General features: G+C 40.7%; 1 protein-coding gene across 4 annotated transcripts in view; it reads left to right on the top strand.

Annotated features, from left to right (window-relative positions):
* reln (reelin) overlaps positions 1-22419 on the top strand; it is a 98794-nt gene that overhangs the window by 27064 nt on the left and 49311 nt on the right. For all 4 annotated transcript variants that reach the window (XM_063479421.1, XM_063479420.1, XM_063479419.1 and 1 more), the window contains exon 3: positions 14851-14989. In XM_063479421.1, coding sequence (XP_063335491.1) covers positions 14851-14989 — 139 coding nt within the window. The remainder of the gene's footprint in view (positions 1-14850; positions 14990-22419) is intronic.

Genomic DNA, 22419 nt, shown 5'->3' with positions numbered 1-22419 from the left:
TTCAGATCATCACGCAAAACTAACATTGGACAAAGATAAATAGAACGTGCAAATTTATTTTTTTACAGTAAAAATGCTATCCAAAGCCCTCTGGCCCTGTGTGGAAAAAATAACTGGCTTTTCTGGCTAAATCATGAATTAACTGTGATTAACCACTTTTTTTGGAAAGCTCAGTTCAATTTCTAAAGCCACACTCAGGCGTGTTTAATGTCTGACAAAACAAAGAAGGCTAAAAGATCTCGGAAAGCAGTCCTTCATGTTGCAATCTAAAGAAACTCAAGAAGAGATTAGATAGTTTCACTGATGTCTATCAGTCTGGAAAGGGTTACAAGGCTATTTTTGAGGTTTTGGGAATCATGGTGAGAGTCATTATTCACTAATGGAGAAAAACAGTTTTCAACTGGAGTGGCCAGCCTACCAAAATTAGTCCAGGAGTGCATGAGCAAGTCATCCAGGACGGCTACATTTAAACACAACATCTAAAGAACTGCAGGCCTAACTTGCCTCAGTTATGGTCAGTGTTCATCATTCACTCGAGAGACTGGGCAAAAATAACTTCCACAGGAGAGTTACAAGGGATAAAACCACTGTTTACCAAAAAACCCCACAAAGGCTTGTCTCACAAAAAACATGATCCTGAAAACGTTTGGAAAATTATTCTGTAGACTGACAAGACAAAAAAATTAACTTCTTGAAAGGTTTGAGTCCCTCCACATCTGCCATGAAACTAACACATAAAAAGAACATGAGCCGCAGTCAAACATGGTGGTGGTAGTATGATTGTCTGGGGCTACTTTGCTGCTTCAAGACCTGGATGACTTCATTTAAAACATGATTTCTGCCCTATACCAAAAAAACAGGAAGGAGAATGTCCAGCTATTAGTTCATCCTCCCTTTATGTGGCAGGACAGTGAGCCAGACCACACCACAAGTTCAACTGTGAATGAATCAAAATATATAATGGATGTTTTGGAGTGACATAGTCACAGTTCAACTTAAAATCTGATTAAACAGGCTGTTTGTGCTTGGAAACCAACCACTGTGGCTGAATTAAAACAATCCTCCACAGAGGAGTGGGCCAAAATTCCTCCACAGTGATGTGAAAGACTCACAGTAATTACAAACACTCGATTGCAGTTCTTCTGGTGTCACAACCAGTTATTAGTTTTATGGGGCAATTACTTTTTCACATAGGGCCAGGTACGTCCAGGTACGTCTGGATAGCTGTTCAACATTTAAAACATGCATTTTGAAATTACCTTGGCTGTCTTTATCTAATATATAAAAGACACAAACACTCGTGTGCGCACACACACACTTTCTTCTTTACACACACACACACACACACACACACACACACACACACACATATATATATATATATATATATATATATATATATATATATATATATAGAAGAGAAGGAGGATGACAGGATGTGATGATGGCATTTCATCACTCCCCCTGATGGAGGGCCTGATTGGTGTTGCCTTGCCAGCGCTGAGCTGCTGAGAAACTGGTCATTGATGGATGGCTCGTTTGCAGGGTGATGTTTATTTTGCTGTTAATTTGCATATTTGTATGTATTTGCGGGGTGGTTGTCTTCCGCTAGCAAGGCTCAGTCCCCATCTCAATATGATGGATCTGGCCATATGACAAAATGGACAGCTTAGTGACAGGGACATCCAGCCGACACTCTCTTGCCATGACGGATGGGCTCATGCTAACACACAACCCAACTGATGAAATCCTGCTGCACCTTGGCCTGTGTAGGAGGGGTTGCCAGAAAAGGTCTTCCGCCAAAATAATAATCAGGTCTTGCAAACATTTAACTCTGAAATTAATTCCAGGGGAGCTGGTACTCTGTTACAGCCTTTGTAATATTTTTTTTAATTAGACACTCAGTTTTAAGGTATTCCTCAAACTGTTGCCTTGGTAGTAAATTTCATGCAAACAATTTAACAACTAAACATTATATTTTAATTATTATTTTTTTGCTATAAATTATGCTGGGTTCTTAGTGACCTACATTCATCTTTGTCATTTAACATTAAAATGATAAATGACAAAGATGCAGTTCGCAGTTTATTCGCATAGCGGTATATCAGACAATAACAGATGAATTCTTAAGTTGTAGATTTCATGCCCAACAGCACTTTATGTTATATTGGAGGATTCTGATAGTCATACACTACAAAGATGCACTGATGTCTAGTTTTTATGGCAGTCAGAATTTAGATAATTTAAAAGCACAACTGGGGCATGAAAATGACAAATAGTATACAGTGGAAAATACTAACCTCAACTATCTGAGCCCTCATACTAAATAATATGCCATTAGTTCCCGTGTTCATTTTCCAACTTGGGAAGTATGAAGCTCTCACTAACTTGCACTCTGCTGGAAAATATTGCCATTCAGCTGCTGCGACCACAGAGTAAGAAAAAAGGAAAGAAATGCCACAACTTCCAAAAACTCGTCAGTTCTACTGAAATCAAATTGTGGCATCTGACTGTGGAGCCATGCAGGCTAATTACTTTATATAAGGCTGCTACTGACCCATAGTATATAATCTTGTTTGCAAAATGACCCATGCATTAGCAGGTTAGCAGAACTTGTTCTGAAATAGAAAAATATTACAATTTTCTTCCTTTTTAATATACATAATTAGGCATTCAAATCCAGATATCCACACATTCATCCATCTCAGGGCTGAAGGTCAGCTGTCAGCCCCCTCTTGCCACTAAGCCAGATTGAATGTCAGCCAGAATGTCAGACTATGAGAGATGGCAGCTCATCATGTCAGTATTTATGGAGACACACTCGCAGGTGTGCTTCCTGCTGAACAAAGCCTTGTTTGGGTACCTCTGTGTTTTCTCAAACAGTACCAACAGTCCCACGAGAGCACAAGTGTTCTTTCGCAAACCCACCCCTCCCGTGCAGGGCACAGACTGTGAAGGAGATGCTATGTATGGAAAGATGAGGATAAAGAGGAATGATATAGAGAAAGGGTGGTGCAGGGAGCAGAGAAGGGGTGAGAGAAGGGGCTCCCAAGGGGAGAGAAGCTGTCAGTCCCTAGGAGACATCAAACACACTGCAGCCCTGTGATCAGCGTGCTCTCTGGCTCTCTGCTGACAGCTCCCTGACTGTGCCGCTTAGACTCCTTCATGCACTCATAAATACACACATACACACACGTATATACACTCGTTTGCTCCCATAAGAGCTCTCACACTCACCGACTTATCCATTCATACCCCAAACACATTCAAATTCTATTGACATACGCACACTCGCGCTGATTCTCATACATAGGATACACATCTGTGACACTTTTGCTCTGATATCCATCCTCACAATAACCTTGAACACCAAAGTTTGCCTATCACATCTCTGTCAAGGACACTTTACAGTCCCAAACTGTTGCTACTGAACTATGGGCCAAACAGAGACAAGGAGGTGCTGGCAGCAGTGATGATGTTAATAATGATGATGATGACTTATCTAAGCCATTACTCCTTCTCTGCTCAGGGCTGGGACACCAAAGGCATATCCCTCCTGATGATGAATTCATTAGTGCAGAAGATGAAATGAGTTGTCAGGAGGCGGGTTATGTATGGTAGGTGATTTGTGTTCTCTGCAGCAGCGTGTCAGATCACACTTAAGATCGACTGGGTCGGCTTGTTGTAAATCTCTGTTTTGCTGGCACTGGACTTCCCCAACCCTCTCGCCCAGGCTGTCCCTTTCTTTTCTTAACACATATTCCCCCCACTAACATGCAATGCCTGGAGGCTGCTAACAGGTGGCTAAACATTTGTGTACTCCCAGAATCCAGTGGAGTGCTTGGGTAATTATGCACCAGAAGTCAGAAGTAACTTCTCTCCATGTGGAAAGCGTCCTTAGAGGCAAAACCAAGCCCACCTTTAAAGAATTCAAACAGAATACACGATTCATTACTAATTCATGTTGGACCTAAAGCAGTGGCCACAGCTGTTTGGCCATACATCCCAACAGCCTCTCAGGTGTGATGGTGCAGCAGACCTGTAGGAGCACTACTGCTGGTGCTGCTGGGAATTTACTGGTTCATTGAATGTACACTAGCTCTATTGAAGGAAAAAAACAGTGCTTTTTTTGAACTCCCATGGCTTCCCCAGGTGTGCTTACATTTGTGTAGTGTTCAGTATGTGTGCCTGTGTGCATCTATTTGTGCCCTAATGTGTGTGTGTATGCGTTCATATTTTCATCATGTGAGAACTCATGTGTATTTTTATACACATTTTTTCTTTTCTTTGCTGTATGGTAAATCCGGTGCAAGGCTGACTAAGAGAGCAGGAGCTGGACTCTCTGTGATAGAGATTTCAAAGTGGTGTGCGAGCTGTTGGGCAGTTTTATTTTATTATTATTATCTTTTTTTTGTTATTATTCTGCAGGAGAGAGCAGCAGGCGTAGGCTGTTTCTCCCATGTGTGGTCTCTCTTGAGCAGAGCAATGTTATTTTCTGCCATGCAGAGAGGGTGGTAACATGCCAGAGCGAATGAGAGAGAAATAAAGATAGAATAAAGACAGAGACAGCTTTGACTGCTCCGATTGACACATTTCTGTCAACGCCAGAAGGTTTGCGTCATTTTAAGTTAGAGGCAAGCTGACTTTGAAATTTATCTTGCTTAAATTCTATGCCACCACTAGCACCTTGCAAGCGTGTGGGTATTGGTGTGCAAAGTGAAAGGAAGTGATTTTACAAAGCCTTCCCCACAAAGTGCATGCCATCCAAGCTGCACTCATAGGTCTATTCATTTTTAAAGTTCCCTTGAGTATTAGAAACAGTGGAAGTGCTCAATCTGACTCTGTGAGCTGAGGACGCTTAGTGGTTTTGCTTTTTTTTTCTGCTGTAGGGCCCTACCTGGGTTTGGCCCTCTACCCTCTAAAAGCCTCAGAGACAGAACAGGGATGCTCTATTGCATGGCCACTTTTTTCCCCTTTTACATTATATACAAGTTATCTGTGAGGAACTCACCCAGATCCACTCTGACCCATATTTTGGCTGTGAAAATAGTTACTGACCTTCTCTTTGTTTCGCCCTCCTTACGAGAGCCAGTCTGTTGCTGTGATTAGTTCACTGCCTCCCAGCACTTCTCTGTCAGACCAGGCTCATCTCCAGCCTCCTCCATAAACACATTTAGCTACACACAACACACTCGACATACACATGCATACAAAGGCAGCACAGGCACCACGCTACGTTTTCCAAAGGCTTTCCGTCGGCTCCTCACCTGTCGCCCCAGGTCCCTATCTCTCTCATGTGTGTCAGGGCAGGGCCTGCGAGACCACGGTCTCACCAGTTTGTTTATTTGCTGCACTGACGGGTGGAGACCGGGGACGTGGGTGCAAGAAATTAGCACAAGTCAAATCAGATTAATTAATCCCCAACTCAAACTATTAGCCGAGGAGTCGTGTTGAATTAAAAATCAAATTAGCCCTAGCGCCTGCCGGTAAAGCTGTGGTGTGTGCCTGCCAAGCTACAATGACACACACCCACAGAAGGCAGCTGCTCATAGGCTTTGCTGATGGATGGATGTATGGATGGAGAGTTGGAAGAAGAAAATGGTGCTCAAAGACTACAGGGCTGGGGGAAGGGGTGTTTAGTGACTTTGCCACCCAATGTGGTAAGCCTCTCCTGGGGCACGAAGCTGGCTGTCCTCCACTGGTTGCTGCTGCACAGGCCCCACAACACCAGCACTCAGCCTTTCAGTTGCTGATTTAGGGCTTGAAGCACCACTTCACCTTCATAGTTTACATAACACACATATCTTGAGCCTGGGACTGAACCCATTTTAGGAAGTTTGACTCTATTAAAAACATAAAGGAAAGCTTTTATTATCATAGTTTTGGCTGTCCTTCCTATCAATAATTATAACCTTGTGTTTACCGTAATAAAGCTTCAGCACTACAAATAAGCCCAACGTAATAACAAACACAAACGGTTAATCAAACATAAAAGAAAATAAATCCATGTAAAATGGCATTTCACCTCCAGAACTCGGACTTACAGTACTTCTAGCAGATATGTGATTTTTCTGTGTAATTACAGGTTTTTATGAAGATCTAATTCACTTCTTTAATGTCTAAAGATACGGCTAAAAAAAGTAAGAGAGCACTTGAAAATGTTTCACTTTTTTTTTATGTGCTTTTGAATCTCAGCCTGAAACGGCTGATGATCTTGGTTTTGGGTAAAGTTTGGCTCATACACTTTTTTCTGATCCAATATGATGTAGCTCATATTTCACATTTTAGTCTGTGCTTCCTCCAAAGCAAAACTATGTGACTTCTCTGCTCAAAATTCGAACAACCACCCAGAATGGACATATCACATTGAAGTAGTGCTGGAGAAGTGGACCAAAATATTTTCATCAAAATATTGATAACATTCTGGATCCAACAGATACTGTATTCAGCAGTGTAGATGGAATATACTCTTATACAGGCATTTGATGTATGATCTGTGCGGGCTTGTGAATTTGGCTTTTTAGGCTTTTGTAAAGTAGTCTAAGTCTCATCTATCATACAAGGTGCAGCTCCAAAACACACAACACTTGTTTGATTCAGAACAACATTCATTTCAATTATGGGACATTAGTTCTGGAGGGTCTATTATGCTCCACTGGTGTTCCTGTACTCCATTTATCATTTATGCTTGCATGGCTTGTAGCTCTTGATCACAGTAAGGAAGCCAGGAGCGCACAAGCAACTAATTACATGTTTATTTTCTTCTTACTTTAACTTTTCAGTTACCAGTTTTGACACAAGGAGCATATATAAAGCGTCTCACAGAAGCAATTCTTGCATGTGTTGAGTATTTGTGTTAAATAATGTAAACACATGAGCATATGCTTTTCTGCAAAATACTCTCTCTCTTTGTCAGCTGGGTGGAGCCATACTGGCAGCTCCTACAACAAGCCATAGATTTGTGTTTTTGTGGGTGGGTGGGTGGGTGCAGCTATGCCATCAGGAGTTTATGGATGATGGATGCTGTGAGATACAATGGAAGTCTAAATGAAAGCAAAACTGCTCTATGAGCGCATGCACATGGGCAAAAATTGGTCCAACACATTTTTCTACTGTGCGGATATGGAAACATTAATGTATACACATGCACAATAAGCCTCTCTTTGCACTTCTTCACCAGCGCACATTTGCTGCTTAGCAGACCCCCAGGTGTTCTTTAATACCAGTTAAAGTCTTTCATTGATGTGGCAAGCCTCTTTCCCTCACATTTTCCCACAGAGTTTCTTACTCTCTTTCCCCCTGGCCGCTGGCATCTTTCACCACCCATATTAACACACAGCTTCCTCCTGGCAACGCTGTGCCGGACCCCCGCCACCACCTCAAAGTTGCCAACCTGTCTCCATGGTAGCATGATTGGCAAAGGCAAAGATGGATGCCATTTTCGGCCAATGGCAGAGCAGAGTGGGTTGTCATGTACCACGAGACCCTGCAGTGGTCCGACTGACCAGCTGAGGATGGCACTGTGGAAGAAGGGGTGAATGCACCACATCAGACACACAGAAAAAAAACACACATCCCATGGGATCATTCAGCAGCACAAAGCGTATGGGGTCCCCACTCAGGCTGTCACTACTGTTGTGATGTATCATTTATGTGGCCATTGTGTGGCCTTCTCTTGAAACGTGTTGACAGAGGCATTATATTCCAGCTTTTGACAGATTCCCATACATTCACAGGCTTTTAATAACACATGTTAATGCTCCAATAATTCTGTGACAGGTTAGAATTACCGCATGAAATATGAACCTTTAATTGGCTTTCTCGCCAAGTTATTTGGCGTGCTGTGCATTAGCTTTTTAAGTCTGAGCCAGTGGTAAAAAGATGGTTGCAAGGCTATTATCTGTCTGAGAGTGAGGATACACAAGGTGATAAACATTCATCTCTGCTTTTTATGCGAAACTGACTTTTCTCTGTTAAATTAAGTGCTTAGTGACAAATATAAGATCCCTAGACAAATAATGGAATAACCTAATCTCTTTACAGCACATTACACTGCCTTGTAGGGTTTTAATGCTTTAAGCAAGCTGCTGTGCATACACATGCATTTTAATTGTACTTGTTTCTTGTTAGTTCAAGCGTGCAGAGCCACATGCATGTCTGTGATTCTGAATGCAGAGCGCTGTAGCGTTTTAAGCAAGCCAGACAAGTTTACAGCATAAACACGTTGTTCAAGTGCCTTTGTGTCAATCATAGCAGGAAAAGCATGTTTAACTGTCTTGAACTGATCTTAAAAAGCACTTAGTTGGACACCATTAGACATCTGCTAGGCAGCAAATGGCTACTGACCAGATGTCAAATGGTGCGTATGGATTTTGGTAAATGTGCATTTCAGTTTGAATGGTGCCTTTTAAACCCTCAAAACTCTGCCACGTAGCCTAACTACCATCTCTAATGCCAGTTCGACCGGCTCCTGCTGGTCCTACAGTGTTAACTTGCTGCCAGGCTGAGCCACCGATTGCCCATCTGCTCCATCGGGGAGAATTCTCACTCCATCTATTTGACTTGTTTCGAGCTTGGCTGTGGAAAGCTCATTAGCTTTGCAAAGTGAGAAATAGAGAGATTTTTAAATAGGACATACACAGATGTGAACTGAAGTGTTTACATATTAAAAAAATTAGAATGGAAAAATGTTGGGAAGTCTTTGTTAGCGGAGACATGGGCAGACGGAACATGAATAAATAAGAGGCGGTCAGCTTCCCACTTCTTTTTTTCTTTTTTATGGATGGCTTTAAAAATTCACTACAATTACCAGCAGAGATGGATGTCGGAGTGACATTCCAACAACCAACATGTGACCCCTAAAATCCAGACACACCCATTTCCTGTGTTTTTGTGTGTGCGATTGAGTTCGTGTGTGGGCACGCTCGAGAGCGCATGTATAAGCAACTGCGTGCCCGTGTGCATGTGTGTGTGGGTTCATATTTATGAAACAAGGTTTGGCCCGTCATACCGTGGGAGTTAGCAGGTCATCTTCCCTTGCCATTAATCACTTCCGACAGCTCTTAAGTATCCAATCTACATGTGAAAGAACTGCATGTGTTTGAACGTGTGAACGCGCATGTATTTGCATGTGCGTATTTGACTGACAATGTGTGGATGGAGTATTCCTTCAAGATCCTCCTGAGGCTGCTTATTGAATTAGAGATGGACTCTGCTGATGCTAACGTGCAGCATTAATGCATCACTGTTGGCATTTGTAATTCACTTATAAATTTACACCTCATTAGGCGAGTTCTGCATGTAGCTGATGGCGATATAATAGCACCCAGTGCGGATAATAAAATATCACAGTTAATGAAGCATAAAATGATTTCTACTAAAAAGTAGTAGTTCTGAATCTTTTTTAAAGAATGCTTAAAAATGCTCAACCAAAATCTTTTCTCGCAATCAAAAAGTAAAAGATGCTTTTTAATTAACACTGCATCAAGGGTTTATCACGTGGAATTCAGGGGAATCATCATCAAAGGAGGTGTTTTTCTACCAGGTTTGGTATTTGCCAGCTGCTAATTTAACAAAGAACTCGAAGGTCAGCTGAGTTAAGAGTAATTTAAGGTCACAGGAGGGCCTTTTTCTTTCATATATTTTCATTTCACAGGTACGAAAGAGGCCGTCGTGCTGTTTTTCTGCTTCTTCCCTGGACCGAATCGTGAATGTCAGAGCTTCTATTATTTTTTCCTGTCCAGGTTCACTAAAGCTTGTTGCTTTACTGGAACATTTGAGATTTTCACATTGAATAATAGTGATTTTTCTCTCCCTCTCCACACCCAGACATGAAAGGAATAAGAGATCGTTATTTGCATTTTTATGCCTGAGTGTATTTTTCAAGTGGGAATAGAAATTCTGTGAGCGGTGTCAAGTCCCAGTGCTGCTGTGTCCTGGAGTGCATCAGACTGCCTTTTCATCTTCACCATAGCCTAAGTGCTCTGCTTTTCTTTAGCCGTACCTTTAGCTCCTCGAGAGCAATCGCTCTATTTCATATTTAATTTCTTCTATTTTTTTGTCATTCTCTCATTAAGTTATGCCTTTTTTTTTAAAGCGTTGAAATCTGTGTGTGTTTTCTTTCATTACTTCAGAGTTGTAGTGCAAGAGTTTGTGAAGTGTAAGTTTCTAAACACACCTCTGTGGTGAGTGGCAAGTGCATATATATGTTCAGTCCCATCACCTCACTGCTCTCTTTTTTTTGTCTTTGTGGCCATCTACTAGTGTGTGGCACATAGCAGCAGTGAAACTGGTCTGGATTTGTGTTAAAAAGACAGAACGATGTATAGGTATGTTAAAGAGGGATAAGGCCTGCACAGGAACAATTTCATCTGCTCTGTATATCAGCAGTAAAGGTTTAATCATTGATATAGTGTGTTTATTTCCTTGTGTGCATGATTGTGTTAGTATGAGCTCAGAAGTAAATTGTGGCCATTACGCAGAGAAATTGTTGGTGATTTCAAAATAATAGCATTATGAGGTGATTAAATCCCATTCTGTTATTACATACCAGCACCTCCTTAGCATGGTTAAAGGCTGCGCTGCTGAACAGCTCATAAATCTGACACATTAGGACCACACAGCACATGTACTTGCACGTAACAGCACAATATGTTTTCACGTGAAAGCGCGGTAAATGATGTTGCTTTGATGGCTGTTGAGTTTGAAGTTGAAAAGTATGATGTTACTGTGCTTGTTTGGGTGGGGGGGAATCTTGGGATGTCCCACTGGGTGCAGAAATCAATGCCTGGTCCTTGGCGTAGAAACAAGTGGTTGTTTTTCCTGAGCTTTTTAACCGACAGCAATGATAAGTAGATTTGTTTGTACCACGGCGCGCACATGCACTTCAGTATAAATTTTATGCAGTGATACAAATGAAGCTCTGCACAAATAAACACACACAGCTGGCCTCATCAAACAGAAACGTTTATGGTGCTGTCAACATTGTGTATATTTATGGATGCAATCTGTGAGGTCAGATTTATTACTGTCAGAAATGGGTGGAATTATTTCTTTTCAAATAATGAATTTTCAACCACACACACATACATACACAATTTTTACTTATTGATTTGCACATTGATTCTGGGGATATTAAAGCTTCTCGGTTATTAATCATTGCTGATTATACTTTCAGTGAAGTGAGTTATAATTGCAGAGAGGAGATTGTGTTTTGCAGGTTATACATAGAGGCGAGCCACCAAAGCGCTGCCGCTTAGAGCACATCTTTGTAAACAGATGGGAGAGTACGTACATTTTTAAACTGGCTGAATGTGTGTGGCCTCAGTGCTAGAGTGACTTACTGTTGTAATATTATGACAAATGCATTGCTGTCTGGGGAACGCATTTATGTGTTTGTGAATTGCAGCACAGTTTGGGCACCTCTTAGATGACACTACAAAGTCAGGTACAGTAGATTATTAAACTGTTCCGAATGTGCATACGATGATTGATGAGTCTGGTGGTGTCCTGCCCTTGCCCTTTGTGATATAAAGCAAAGATTGTGCGACACAATGTCATTTCATCGGTGCAATCATAGCTGGACACAGATGCTCATTAATAAGAGCACTGTCACAGATTGTCAGCTCACAGGGAAAGAGGAAAGAAGATGGTTGAGAACAAAAATGATAAGGGAAAGAAGTAGAGAAAAGAACTGGTGGATGATTGTGGTTTAAAAACAACACAAAAACAACATGATACTTAAAAAGTGGAGGAGCAAATGAAAGCAAGTAGAAATAAGTGAGCGGTTTATTTGCAGTTCAATATGTGGACCAAAAACGATACCAGGAAAGTTTAAAAAAGAAAGTTAAATGGTGGATGAAGACTAGATGTACACAAAGTGCTGGTAAGGGTTGTCAATCAGAGGTCTGTGCTATGAAGAAGAATTTGGGTTGATCCAGGTAACTTCAGGGTTAACGCTGGATTTTTTTTGTACTACCAAGGGAGTTCTACGGTGGCCCTGATAGGCCAAACGGACTGCAACTTAAGAAAACACCAGCAATAAGGAAAAACGCAGCAAAAGCACACAAAACACAACGGAAATAGGAAAAACAAAAGAGAAATAGGAATTTCCGTTGTGTTTCGTGTGCTTTTGCAGCGTTTTTCCTTTTGCTGGTGTTTTCTTAAGGTGCAGTCCATTTGGCCTCTCAGGGCCACCGTAGAGTTCGCTTCCTAATAGCACATATCACCATGGTGACTGCTCCAGATCAGTTTAGGATCAGCAGGAATTAAATCATCACCTGAATCAATCACCTGTTGTTGCCAAACAATTCTAGTATTGTGATCATAAAACAAGAAACCTATTTGTACTTGTTGACCTCATGTGATATTTACACATAGACTAAGCCTGTTTGAATGTTTGAATTCTGGTGAACATCACCGAGGTTGAAGCTGAAAGAATTAAAACTAAATCTCTCTTTTAAACATTAATTTCACTCTTTACTCTTTGAAGACCTACTGGGACTACTGATGAAGCTTTTTCTAAACTGAGTGGTTTCTATTTGCAGGCCTGCCCATAGAACAAAATAACTGGGTGTGCCACAAGTTAGTGAGGGGGTACTTTATTAATAAAGTAAATCTTTTTCAGTCGTACTGACCAAAGTGCCTAAGTTCATACAAAGTTCATGCACTGCTTTTAAAATGACCCCTTTCATATAAATGTGATAGTGTGAAGGAACCCTGGGTTCACTTAGCAAGGTGATAACCAGCTTTGTGTGTGCAGGGTATTTTGAACTTATTTTGTAGTACAGGGCCCTAGGAAAAAGGGAAAAGGAACAAAGGCAGGAAGTAAAAACAATAAACCTTTAAATCGCTAATGCTGAAATGCATAAAGGCAAAAACGGGAGAACATAGAAAGCACAGAAAAAAACTGAAGCATAAAAGAGCACATTTTTTCTACCACTGATAGTCTCTTATATTACACGGTTGCTTGTGGCTCTGTCTAGGGGTGGGTTTTTATAATCGATTTATCGATTAAAATCGATTCTGGCTTGGAAAACGTAAAATCGATTCATTAAAATCCAGAATCGATTTTTCAATATAAATTTATTTTACCCGAAATGGCAGAATCTCTAGTGAAATCTCACAAAATTTCAACAACCACCAAACAGCTAAGACAGTAAATGAGAGCAGGAACACGGATTCTGCACAAAGACGTAAACACACAGCGTGGATCAGAATCAGTGAGATGTCGCCTTTCTCACCTGACGGCACGGACACGGTCGGGCTGAAAGCCGACAGCTGGCTGAGTCTGATCTGTCGGCGGCTCCGCGCTTTGTGTTCACGCCCTTTTTGCGCTTATTCTAAAGCTGTTAGTTTGATCTCTGTCCAAACAATATTGACCGAACCAGCAGCAAAAGAAGATCCAAACTACGCTTCACATAAACATCGTCACTCTGACTTTTACTGTTTTGCTTCCACCTCTCTCTCTCTCTCTCTCTCTCTCTCTCTCTCTCTCAGTTTCCCGTCTAAAAATCTGTTTTCTGTATTATTCGCTTGCTTGTTACGCACAAGTCTACCGTTGTTTATAGTGCTATCGGCTGCTGTTTTTTGTTTTTTCCTTTTACATTATTCCGAAAAGAAAACCTAATTTCTGCTGTTCAATACTGAACAAATTAAAAAATTTTAAAATTATGCAAAAAGCAAAACGCTCAGCCGTGTCTCTAATAAAACCCCTGTAACGTCAGCGGCACTGTCCATATGTTGATTAATGAGTTTCTATCGTTTTTGATGTACTGCAGAATATTTTTTATAAAATCCCAAGCCAGGAAAATCACCTTCATGTTTTTCTGTGTTTTATCTTTAGCTGCTTTGACACTTTGCTGTAACGCTCACACCTTTCATAAAGTCTTGCGTGTGTCAGCTTCCTTTTTATTGATACAACAATATGTAAATGTACTGATCTGAATTATAATATTTCTGACTGTCAAAAAATTCCAGATTCAAATCAAATTGAATCGAATCGTGGATCGAATCGATTCAGGACCTTGTGAATCGGAATTGAATCGATTCTAGAAATCAGTGACGATACCCAGCCCTAGCTCTGTCTTCAGTGTATTTTGTGCTATGAGAGGTCGTTAAGAAGGGTAAATTGGCAACTTATTACTCTTTGAGTGTGCTTTCTTTCAGCAAATATTAATGCAGCATTTGGATTTTATAGCAGTGCTTTGTGCAAGACAACACAGAAAAGTCAGTGTCTTTCATTATTGTGATTTTATTTTTATTTATTTTTATTTAATTTCATTACAATACAAAAGCAGCCTGGACGGACTCACTTCTTAAAACCTCGGTTCATCACAGCGACATTGTTAACATTGTTTTTATATTGTAGTAAAAGTAACTGTGAGTGCGCAGTAATGCATCTGAGTGTGGATTAACTGAGGATTAGCTGACGAGCGTTAGCTACCAAAAAGCATTGTAATGCAGAAGGCCACGAATTAAATGTAATCCTGGACACCACATCTGTTCTCTTGTAATCTTTTGTCTTTGAGTAAGGCTGCTCGACAGATTAGCTAATGGATGCAATGTAAATTTTGTCAACATAAAAGCAGACATGACATTTATGGCTTTGCAAGTTCCTTTTTCTGTTTTCGTGAGTGGATAATCTAAGTTTTAGTACAGCGGAAAAACAAATGGAAACCAGCTGGTACCTATAAAACAGGAAATAATTCAACCATAGAAAACTGCAGCAATTTTTGCAGCCTTTAAATTGCAAGCTGAAAGGAAACAATTCGAAAAAGAAATCCATCAGCTGAACCTTCACTGCTAGTCCTCGTGTCTCCTCATGTGTCTTGCTTGTCTTCTGTGCCGCAGGTGTGATGCCAGATCGTCAGTTTGGTGGAACCCAGTTTGTCTGCAGTGTGGTGGCTTCCCATGTCAGCCACCAGCCCTCTACGAGCTTCAGCTTTGTCTGGATCGCCCCACCACCTGGGACTGGCTGTGTCAATTTCCTGTAAGTCATATGTATTGAGACAGAAATGGCAGGCGATGTGATCTTTTGTTGTGCATCACTTAGACTGTATCCAACCATGCTGGTGTTGAATTTTTGAACTAAAGACCTTTATATTTTATTGAACAAACTCACACACATCTTTATTTAATCATTATTTCTGATGCATTTTCTTTAAGCGCAATGGATTTTAAATACCAAAGATGTTCTGAGAAAACAAACATGCATGGATTACTTCCTCTACCATTAGAGGAAAGTAATTAATATCAAGCACCACTGTTTCACCAAGGAAAGTTGTGCTTGGCTTGGTTTTATGTGTTGATGAGATGTTAAAGTGGGATTTGATTAGTGAGAAAGATGCCTCTGTGTATCTAAAGTAAAGTTAGAGTATATGAAGTCAGGAAAATGACCATAGAGCTTCTTTGATCCATGACTTCAGTTAACACTTTCCTGATAAATTTATGATCTCCAAGTATTGAATACAGCTTTTCGTTTCTTTTGTAAATCACGGTCTCTATTGCAGAAGAGAAGATCATCACGTCTTATTTTAAAATACCAAACTTCAGATTCCTCTGTCGATTAAAGCATTAGCAGAGATAATGTGTACAGAGGTACAGTAAGAATAATAATACTCATGTGAGCTGTTTGAGTAGCGTGCTCTGCATGTAGATAATATTTTGGCACTATATTAACTTTATATATGTATCTAACCCAAAGATAAGCTATAACTTTCTGTTAATGTTGTGTTGCCCCATACTGACCCAGAAAGCTCGAGAGAGGTTTATCAGATGACATCATGGGTGTTGCTCTCTCTGAACCACAGAAAGGATGTTAAAAGGCCATCCTGTCAGAGAAAGCCTGCACGGTGACTGGAAAGAGGTTAAACTGGGGACATAGTATGTGTTTATATCCTAATTGCCTTGCTCAATGTGACCTGTGCATTGGCAGGTGCGATGTGTGCCCTGCTGAGAATTCACGGAAATACCTCCATCCTCTAATTCAGTGTGACCATTTCTCATCGGAAAACGTTCGACTGGCTCATCAGATCCACCCATCCCGGGAGGATGGGTGTGTTACAGATAGTAAAGATACGCACACATATCACACACATTTTTTGCCCCCAAAAATAACATGATGTTCCTCTTCTATGATTTTACATAAGGACATATTATTTATTGGAAGCTTTATTGAGATTTATAACCCATTGCAACAAATCTGGAGTATTACACAGCAGCTCAGGGCCACTGGATTGGTGATGTTGTAAATAGTACTCAGTCTGTTTCCCTGGACACTTCAGGTTGTTTGATTGGTGTAGGTGGAAAGAGCTCTAGCCAAATATGTTTGAGAACAGCCTTAAATTTTCCTTTTTCTATTTTTCTTTCCACCTCTAACTGTCTTGTCTTACTTTTGAGCATTTTCCTCAAATCTCTGCCTTCAAAAGTACCACAAACTTTCTTTTCCTCCTGTTCTCTTGGCTTGGTGATTTACAGCCCCTTGCAGATAGTCAGTCAAAATGCAATTAGCAGCTGTTGCTGGAGAAGTTTAGAGGAAAAGAGAGGATTTCTGTAAATCCAAAGTCACCACAGCACCACGTTAGAAAAATCTTTGAGAAATCGACCCACAAATTTTTACATTGCATATAATTTTTATTAGGGTAAATGCAAATGTTTGTGTAGGTTCTCAGTCATCCAGGTCATGGTATTCTGACAAGCTTGGAAAGTAAACGACAGGACTTCTTTGAAGACGTTTCACCTCTCATCGCAATGATTATATTTACATGAAGTAGAGTTCAGTACTTTTTCTTTTCTTTAACAAAATGAAAGAAAAGGAAAACTCATTATCGTTCTGTGATTTTTAATTCATAGATAGTCTGCAGTTTGACTTGGCTAATGCCTGATATTTTGCTTTCTTATTACCAGTCATCCACTTTTAAACCGTTTTATTTCAGGGGGATTACAAAATTCCTATCAATGTTTCATAAAAAACACAACTAAATTAAACAGTTTGGCTGTACTCACAAAAAAAATCCCTCAATGAATTCCTGGAGGGACGCGGTCGTCTATCAGACGGAGACTTTTGTGGACGGACTTACATAAAAAGATTCAGCTGGGGAATTTGCTAAAGTGGAGCAGCCATTTAGACAATATCCACTGAGCCAAACAGATTTACTGGCTTTTTTTGTCTGCCAACAAACACATTTACTGTTGAGTGTGTGTCGGCTTACAAGGACCGTGTTTTTCAGTATATTTGTGTGTGTGTCCATGCGTGTGCTGTGTGTTTGCATTTGAGTGTAAACCACTGAGCAGCAGTGTGCCAGTGCAGATGACAGTGGGGTTGGCAGGGGGCCATGATTGTATGACAATAAGGGCCCCTGCGGCTGACCTTATCAAAGTCAGCCAGTCACACTCCAGCTGGCTTTAGACTGTTCCTCACATACAGACATTTAGACAAACACTCTTACCGCGCCCCTGTTCCAGTTCGCAGCTCCCATCTCCATCTCCAGCAGTATATCCTCGTCTCCAGAGCTGCCTTCTCTGGTTTCATTCAAGGAATTTAAGATTCAAGGCCTTTCTGGCAAAGGCCAGGGACACTTTTGGTGCTATAATTGATCAAAAATTGTCACCTTAATGGTCTATTCCCTGTGAAACTCTCATCTGTCATATAAAATTGCAATAAAAACCTCTCTAGACACTAAAAATCTCGAATCCATCTTCTTTACAAGTCAAATTCCAGAAGTCCCATAGGTCCATAAAACTGTAAATAGCCAATATAAATCCGTAATCTTTTCTGTGGTGTAACATCAGCAGCTCTGCAAACAGTCTATACCATATCAGAGATGAACATGACAGTTGTGACATAGCAGATTGGTTTTTGACTCAGCATTTTGAAGCCACAACATTAGCATTTTGGTAGCTGCCATGTTTTATTTGTATGTTATTTCTTTGAAAGACCCATTCCCTTCATACAGTAGCTATTGAGTTAGTTATACTTTTAGTGCTGTTTAGTTGGGCTGCATGTGAGTCTGTGGGGATTAGCTGGTTTTTGAAGCCAGCATCAGGTGGCCTTTTGGACAAAGGCCAGTTCTGGCACTTTAGAACTGGCTTCTTTTTTCAGTCCTGGTGGTTCAGTATAGTATTGTAGCCTCATCACTGACCAGCAGATGCTCTGTTTTTAAGTCCGACTATGCACTTTATACAACTTTATTAGAATTAGGCACTCTGCAAATACCAGGTTGGAGCCCGTTTTGGCTTCAGATTGCCTCATTTCTCAATTCGTGTCATAGATTTAACAAGGTACTCTAAACATTCCTCAGAGATTTTGGTCCATATTGACATGATAGCATCACACAGTTGGTGCAGATTTGTCGGCTGCACATCCAAGATGTGAATCTCCCCCTTCCATCATATCCCATAGTTGCTCTACTGGATTAAACTGGTAACAGTGGAGGCCATTTGAGTACAGTGAACTCATGATTTGACTTTTGTGACATGATGGGTTATCCTGCTGAAAGAGCACACTTTGGTCATAAGAGAATTGGCATGTACAGCAGCAATAGTGATGTATGCTCTTGCGTTTAAGTGATGCTTAGTTCGTAGGAAGGGGCCCCAAGTGTGCCAAGAAAATATTCCACCCTTACACCAGCCTCACCAGCCAGAACTGTTGATACCAGGCAGGATGGATCCATTCATTCAGGTGGTTTACACCATATTCTGACCCTACTGTACAAATCATGACTCCTCGGTCCAGGCAACATTTCTCCAATTTTTCTTTGGCCAATTTTAGAGAGCCTGTGTGAACTGTATGCTGAGTTTCCTGTTTGTACCTGACAGGACTGTCACCTGCTGCAGTGGGTGAAGAGATGCTTTCCTGCATACCTTGGTTGTAACGAGTGGTAACTTGAGTTATTGATGCCTACTAGCTCGAAACAGTGTGGCCATTATCCTCTGACCTTACTCATCAGCAAAGCTTTTTCACCCAGAGAGCTGCCACTTTTTCAGACCATGCTATTGAAACCTTTGAGATGTGTGGGAAAATCCAAGTTGATCAGCCCTTTTTAAACAACCCACACCGACACCAACTGCATTCAAAGTCACCTTAGTCCTAGTATTAGTCCTAATAAGCAGTTATAACAGTTGTACCTAATGAAATGGCTAGTAAATGTACTTTTTTATTAATGCTGTCAATGTAATCTCGTTAAAATGACGTTGAACTTGCTGTTTTAAATGTGATTTAAGTATTTTTCTTGAAAGAACTGACCATTTTTGAAGTATTGGAATTTAGAAGTTGTTTGTCTTTGTATCATGTTTCACATTTCACTGACTCAAACACAAATTATTCAGGTAAGATCTTACAGATCAGTGAATTTAAATATAAAAGAAATAACTGTTTTTTTTCTAGATTGTACAAAATGTAAATAATGAAGCCTCCTGCCCTTGCCCATGGCAGTACTTCCTTGATTGATACAAGGGCTATTTTCCACGAGTGTTGTCCATGAGTGTTTAAATTAAAGCCAAAGACGCGACATGTCCTTCAGAGAACTGGAGCTGGTCCACCGGTGCATTAATATGGGCCCTGTGAGCAGTTTTATGGGCTATATTGTGGGAGTGTTCCTGGTAACTGATCTCTAGCAGGAGTGATAGAGTGCAATGACGTGGGCATCCAGAAGAACTCATTTTCTGGGTGGCTGTAAATTCCCACCTAAAAAGAAGGAGAGGCCTTGGTGTAGAAGAGGAGAGGAGATGAAAGGAAGAAGCAGAGGTGGAGGGGAGAACGCAAACTCGCATACAGACAGTCCAAAAGTGCTTGTACCCTTACACCTCGCTGAACAACGGTACTTTGTCAAGCAAATTTGCATGCCTTTGTTTTGCCGCTGGAGCAGAATTTTCAATTTCGATGAACAGACAGAAGTGATGACACAGAAATGGATTGGATTTCCAGCAGTCTGTTGTCTTCAGTTAGTGTCATAGGTGTCTTCGGTTTACATTCGGTCATTCAGCCTATTTAAATGGAAATGTATATGTAGATCATTATATGCAATGTTGTGAATATATACAAGAGAAAAGGTTGTCTGAGGAGAAATGGAATATGTCAAGGTATGAAAAAAGAACATATTCCTATGATTATTAATATTACTGTTATTTAGTGTAATTGCTATGGGCTCGAAACCTTGGTTGATGATTTGAAAGCGAAAGACCTCTTAGAGAAAAGCGCAAGAGGTGTGTAATACGATTGCTTTGGAGCAGGACACAGTGAAAACTAAAGCTTGCTGAACTTTCCCAAGCAAAACATACCGTCAGGTCAGGGAGCTCTATCCAAGCTAGAAGTCATCAAAAATCAAAAACAATCCATTAATATATGGAAGTGAACATTGGGTCAAAATGCAGCTCTTACTGTTATGCTGAAAGTCGGGATTAAACTTTTTTATACACGTGCACGCCAACTCACAATTTAACAACTGCACAAAACAGTCATGGCCCACTTTTGTTCTTCTTGCAGACATGAGAGTCCACACCGTTGTATAATGTACTAATTACTTTGCTGTACTAAGAGAGGTGAGAATGGTTAATAGCTTCTTCTGGCAAAAGCAAAGATGCACTGGTGTGTTGCTTTCATTCTTTTGCTCTGTTTTGCTTCACTTATAGCCTTGAGGCAATCAGTGTGAGTGTTTGTGTGTGTTTGTGTGTCCATGAGTGTTAAAAATCTGTTCCAACAGATAGCTTCAGAGAAACATATTTAACAAAAAGCTTAGCACCATGTGTAACTTTTGATGTTATAGATTGCACATGTGGATGTGTATGCACGCTCATGTGTGTTTGTATGTGTCGTATGTATGTATATATGTGCGTGTGTCTGTGTGTGTGTGCACGGGCGTGTTGCTGTCCTTTGCACCGTGGTCCTGTGGGAGTCAGACAGCTGCTGGGATGAAGATTGCTTTAATTACTGCATGCGAGCCCCCTTTTCCAAAGTGTTCCCCTGAGGAAACGGATGTCTGCAGATCTAATGGCACACTCTCTCTCATGGCATACCGTTATGTTTTATATGCACGCATGTGTGTGTGTATATATAGATCTGCATTTGTATGCAAACACAGATCTTATCTACATCTCTGCTACCTGTTGTTTCTTTTGTGGACTGAAGACAGACTGAAATCATTGTTAGGGGCAATGTGAAAGGTATAATTAAAAAAAACCCAAAGTGAAACAGAGAGAAAGCTCATACTCTCTCTTGTCTTGTTAGCTGTGATTGAAGAGGAATGGTTTCTGTGCTGTAATTATGCCGGGTGTTGTGGTGTTGTTGGTACTGCCATCTGCTCAAAGTAAGCAGGTCTGTGAGAACATAGAGTTTGTGAAATATATAGTGCACTATTGTATATACTGTACAGTCTGCTGCTGCATGGGAAGAGCATTATTTGGGTGCTTTTGCAGCATTTGCTTAGCTCTTAGGGAGCTCCATGTGAAATAATAACAATGGTTGTATTGTTGCAGTGAGCTACTGCTTTTACGCACTCTAAAAAATGTTTTAACATCCAGAAATATATAAGTTAGAGTTTTTATTTCACCTTATAATAATTTGTCTGTGTCTTAAGCATCTAGCAGAGTAATATTGACAGACAGAATGATAGACAGCTAATCGGAGGTCAAGGGTCAAAGGACTGACAGGTGATCTATCTCAGCCAGCTTCTAATTTCTCCGGGTATTCGTCAGCTCCATTGATTTGTTGTTATTCAAGTCAATCTTTGAGTCTGTTTTAACATATAATCAGTAGTTAATGAGCTCTCCTCGTCATTAAAGCTCCACATTGGCCCGTAGCCTGTGGCAGATTAACTGTAGACACTTGGCTAAGGAACATGAGGGATCGATTCAGGCCAGGTAATCTCATTTTGGCAATGTAGATACAGATATATGGGGGAGAAATGTGAACGATGACAGAGGACATAAATCCGATCCTTTTTTTTCCTCCCGCCAGAACCAACTAGAGCTGCAAATCTGACACAGTCCATCCATATAATTCCAATTTTCATATATCACAAATTCCCATATAAGACAGCAACTCTTATATCTAACATATTCATGTTCTTAACCTTTCTTAAACTTTTCAAATATCACAGTTTCTCAAATTTAACGGTAAATCTTGGACATTTACTAGACAACCCAAGCTCCTGTTGCTGTTGACCGTAGATGTGTTTCCATTATTGATATTGTCTTATTTCCCCAGGGATGGCCCATGACCCCTGTAATTATGTACATACCCCTGTGTACACAGAGGCACACATCCACACCGATATGTATGCATCAGTGCCCTGATCAATACTGCCACATATTGTCCACAACACATAAGTGCTGTACTGTCATATCACGGTCTTATTATCAAGAGAGCGGGCGCTGTCCTACCTGCTGGGATGTTGACCACCTTAACAGTTCCAGGTGAAATAG

The sequence above is a fragment of the Pelmatolapia mariae genome, linkage group LG7 (genome assembly GCF_036321145.2).
Source record: "Pelmatolapia mariae isolate MD_Pm_ZW linkage group LG7, Pm_UMD_F_2, whole genome shotgun sequence".
Lineage (NCBI taxonomy): Eukaryota > Metazoa > Chordata > Actinopteri > Cichliformes > Cichlidae > Pelmatolapia > Pelmatolapia mariae.
Note: the sequence above shows the minus strand (reverse complement) of the source record. Positions and strands in the feature narration are given on the sequence as shown.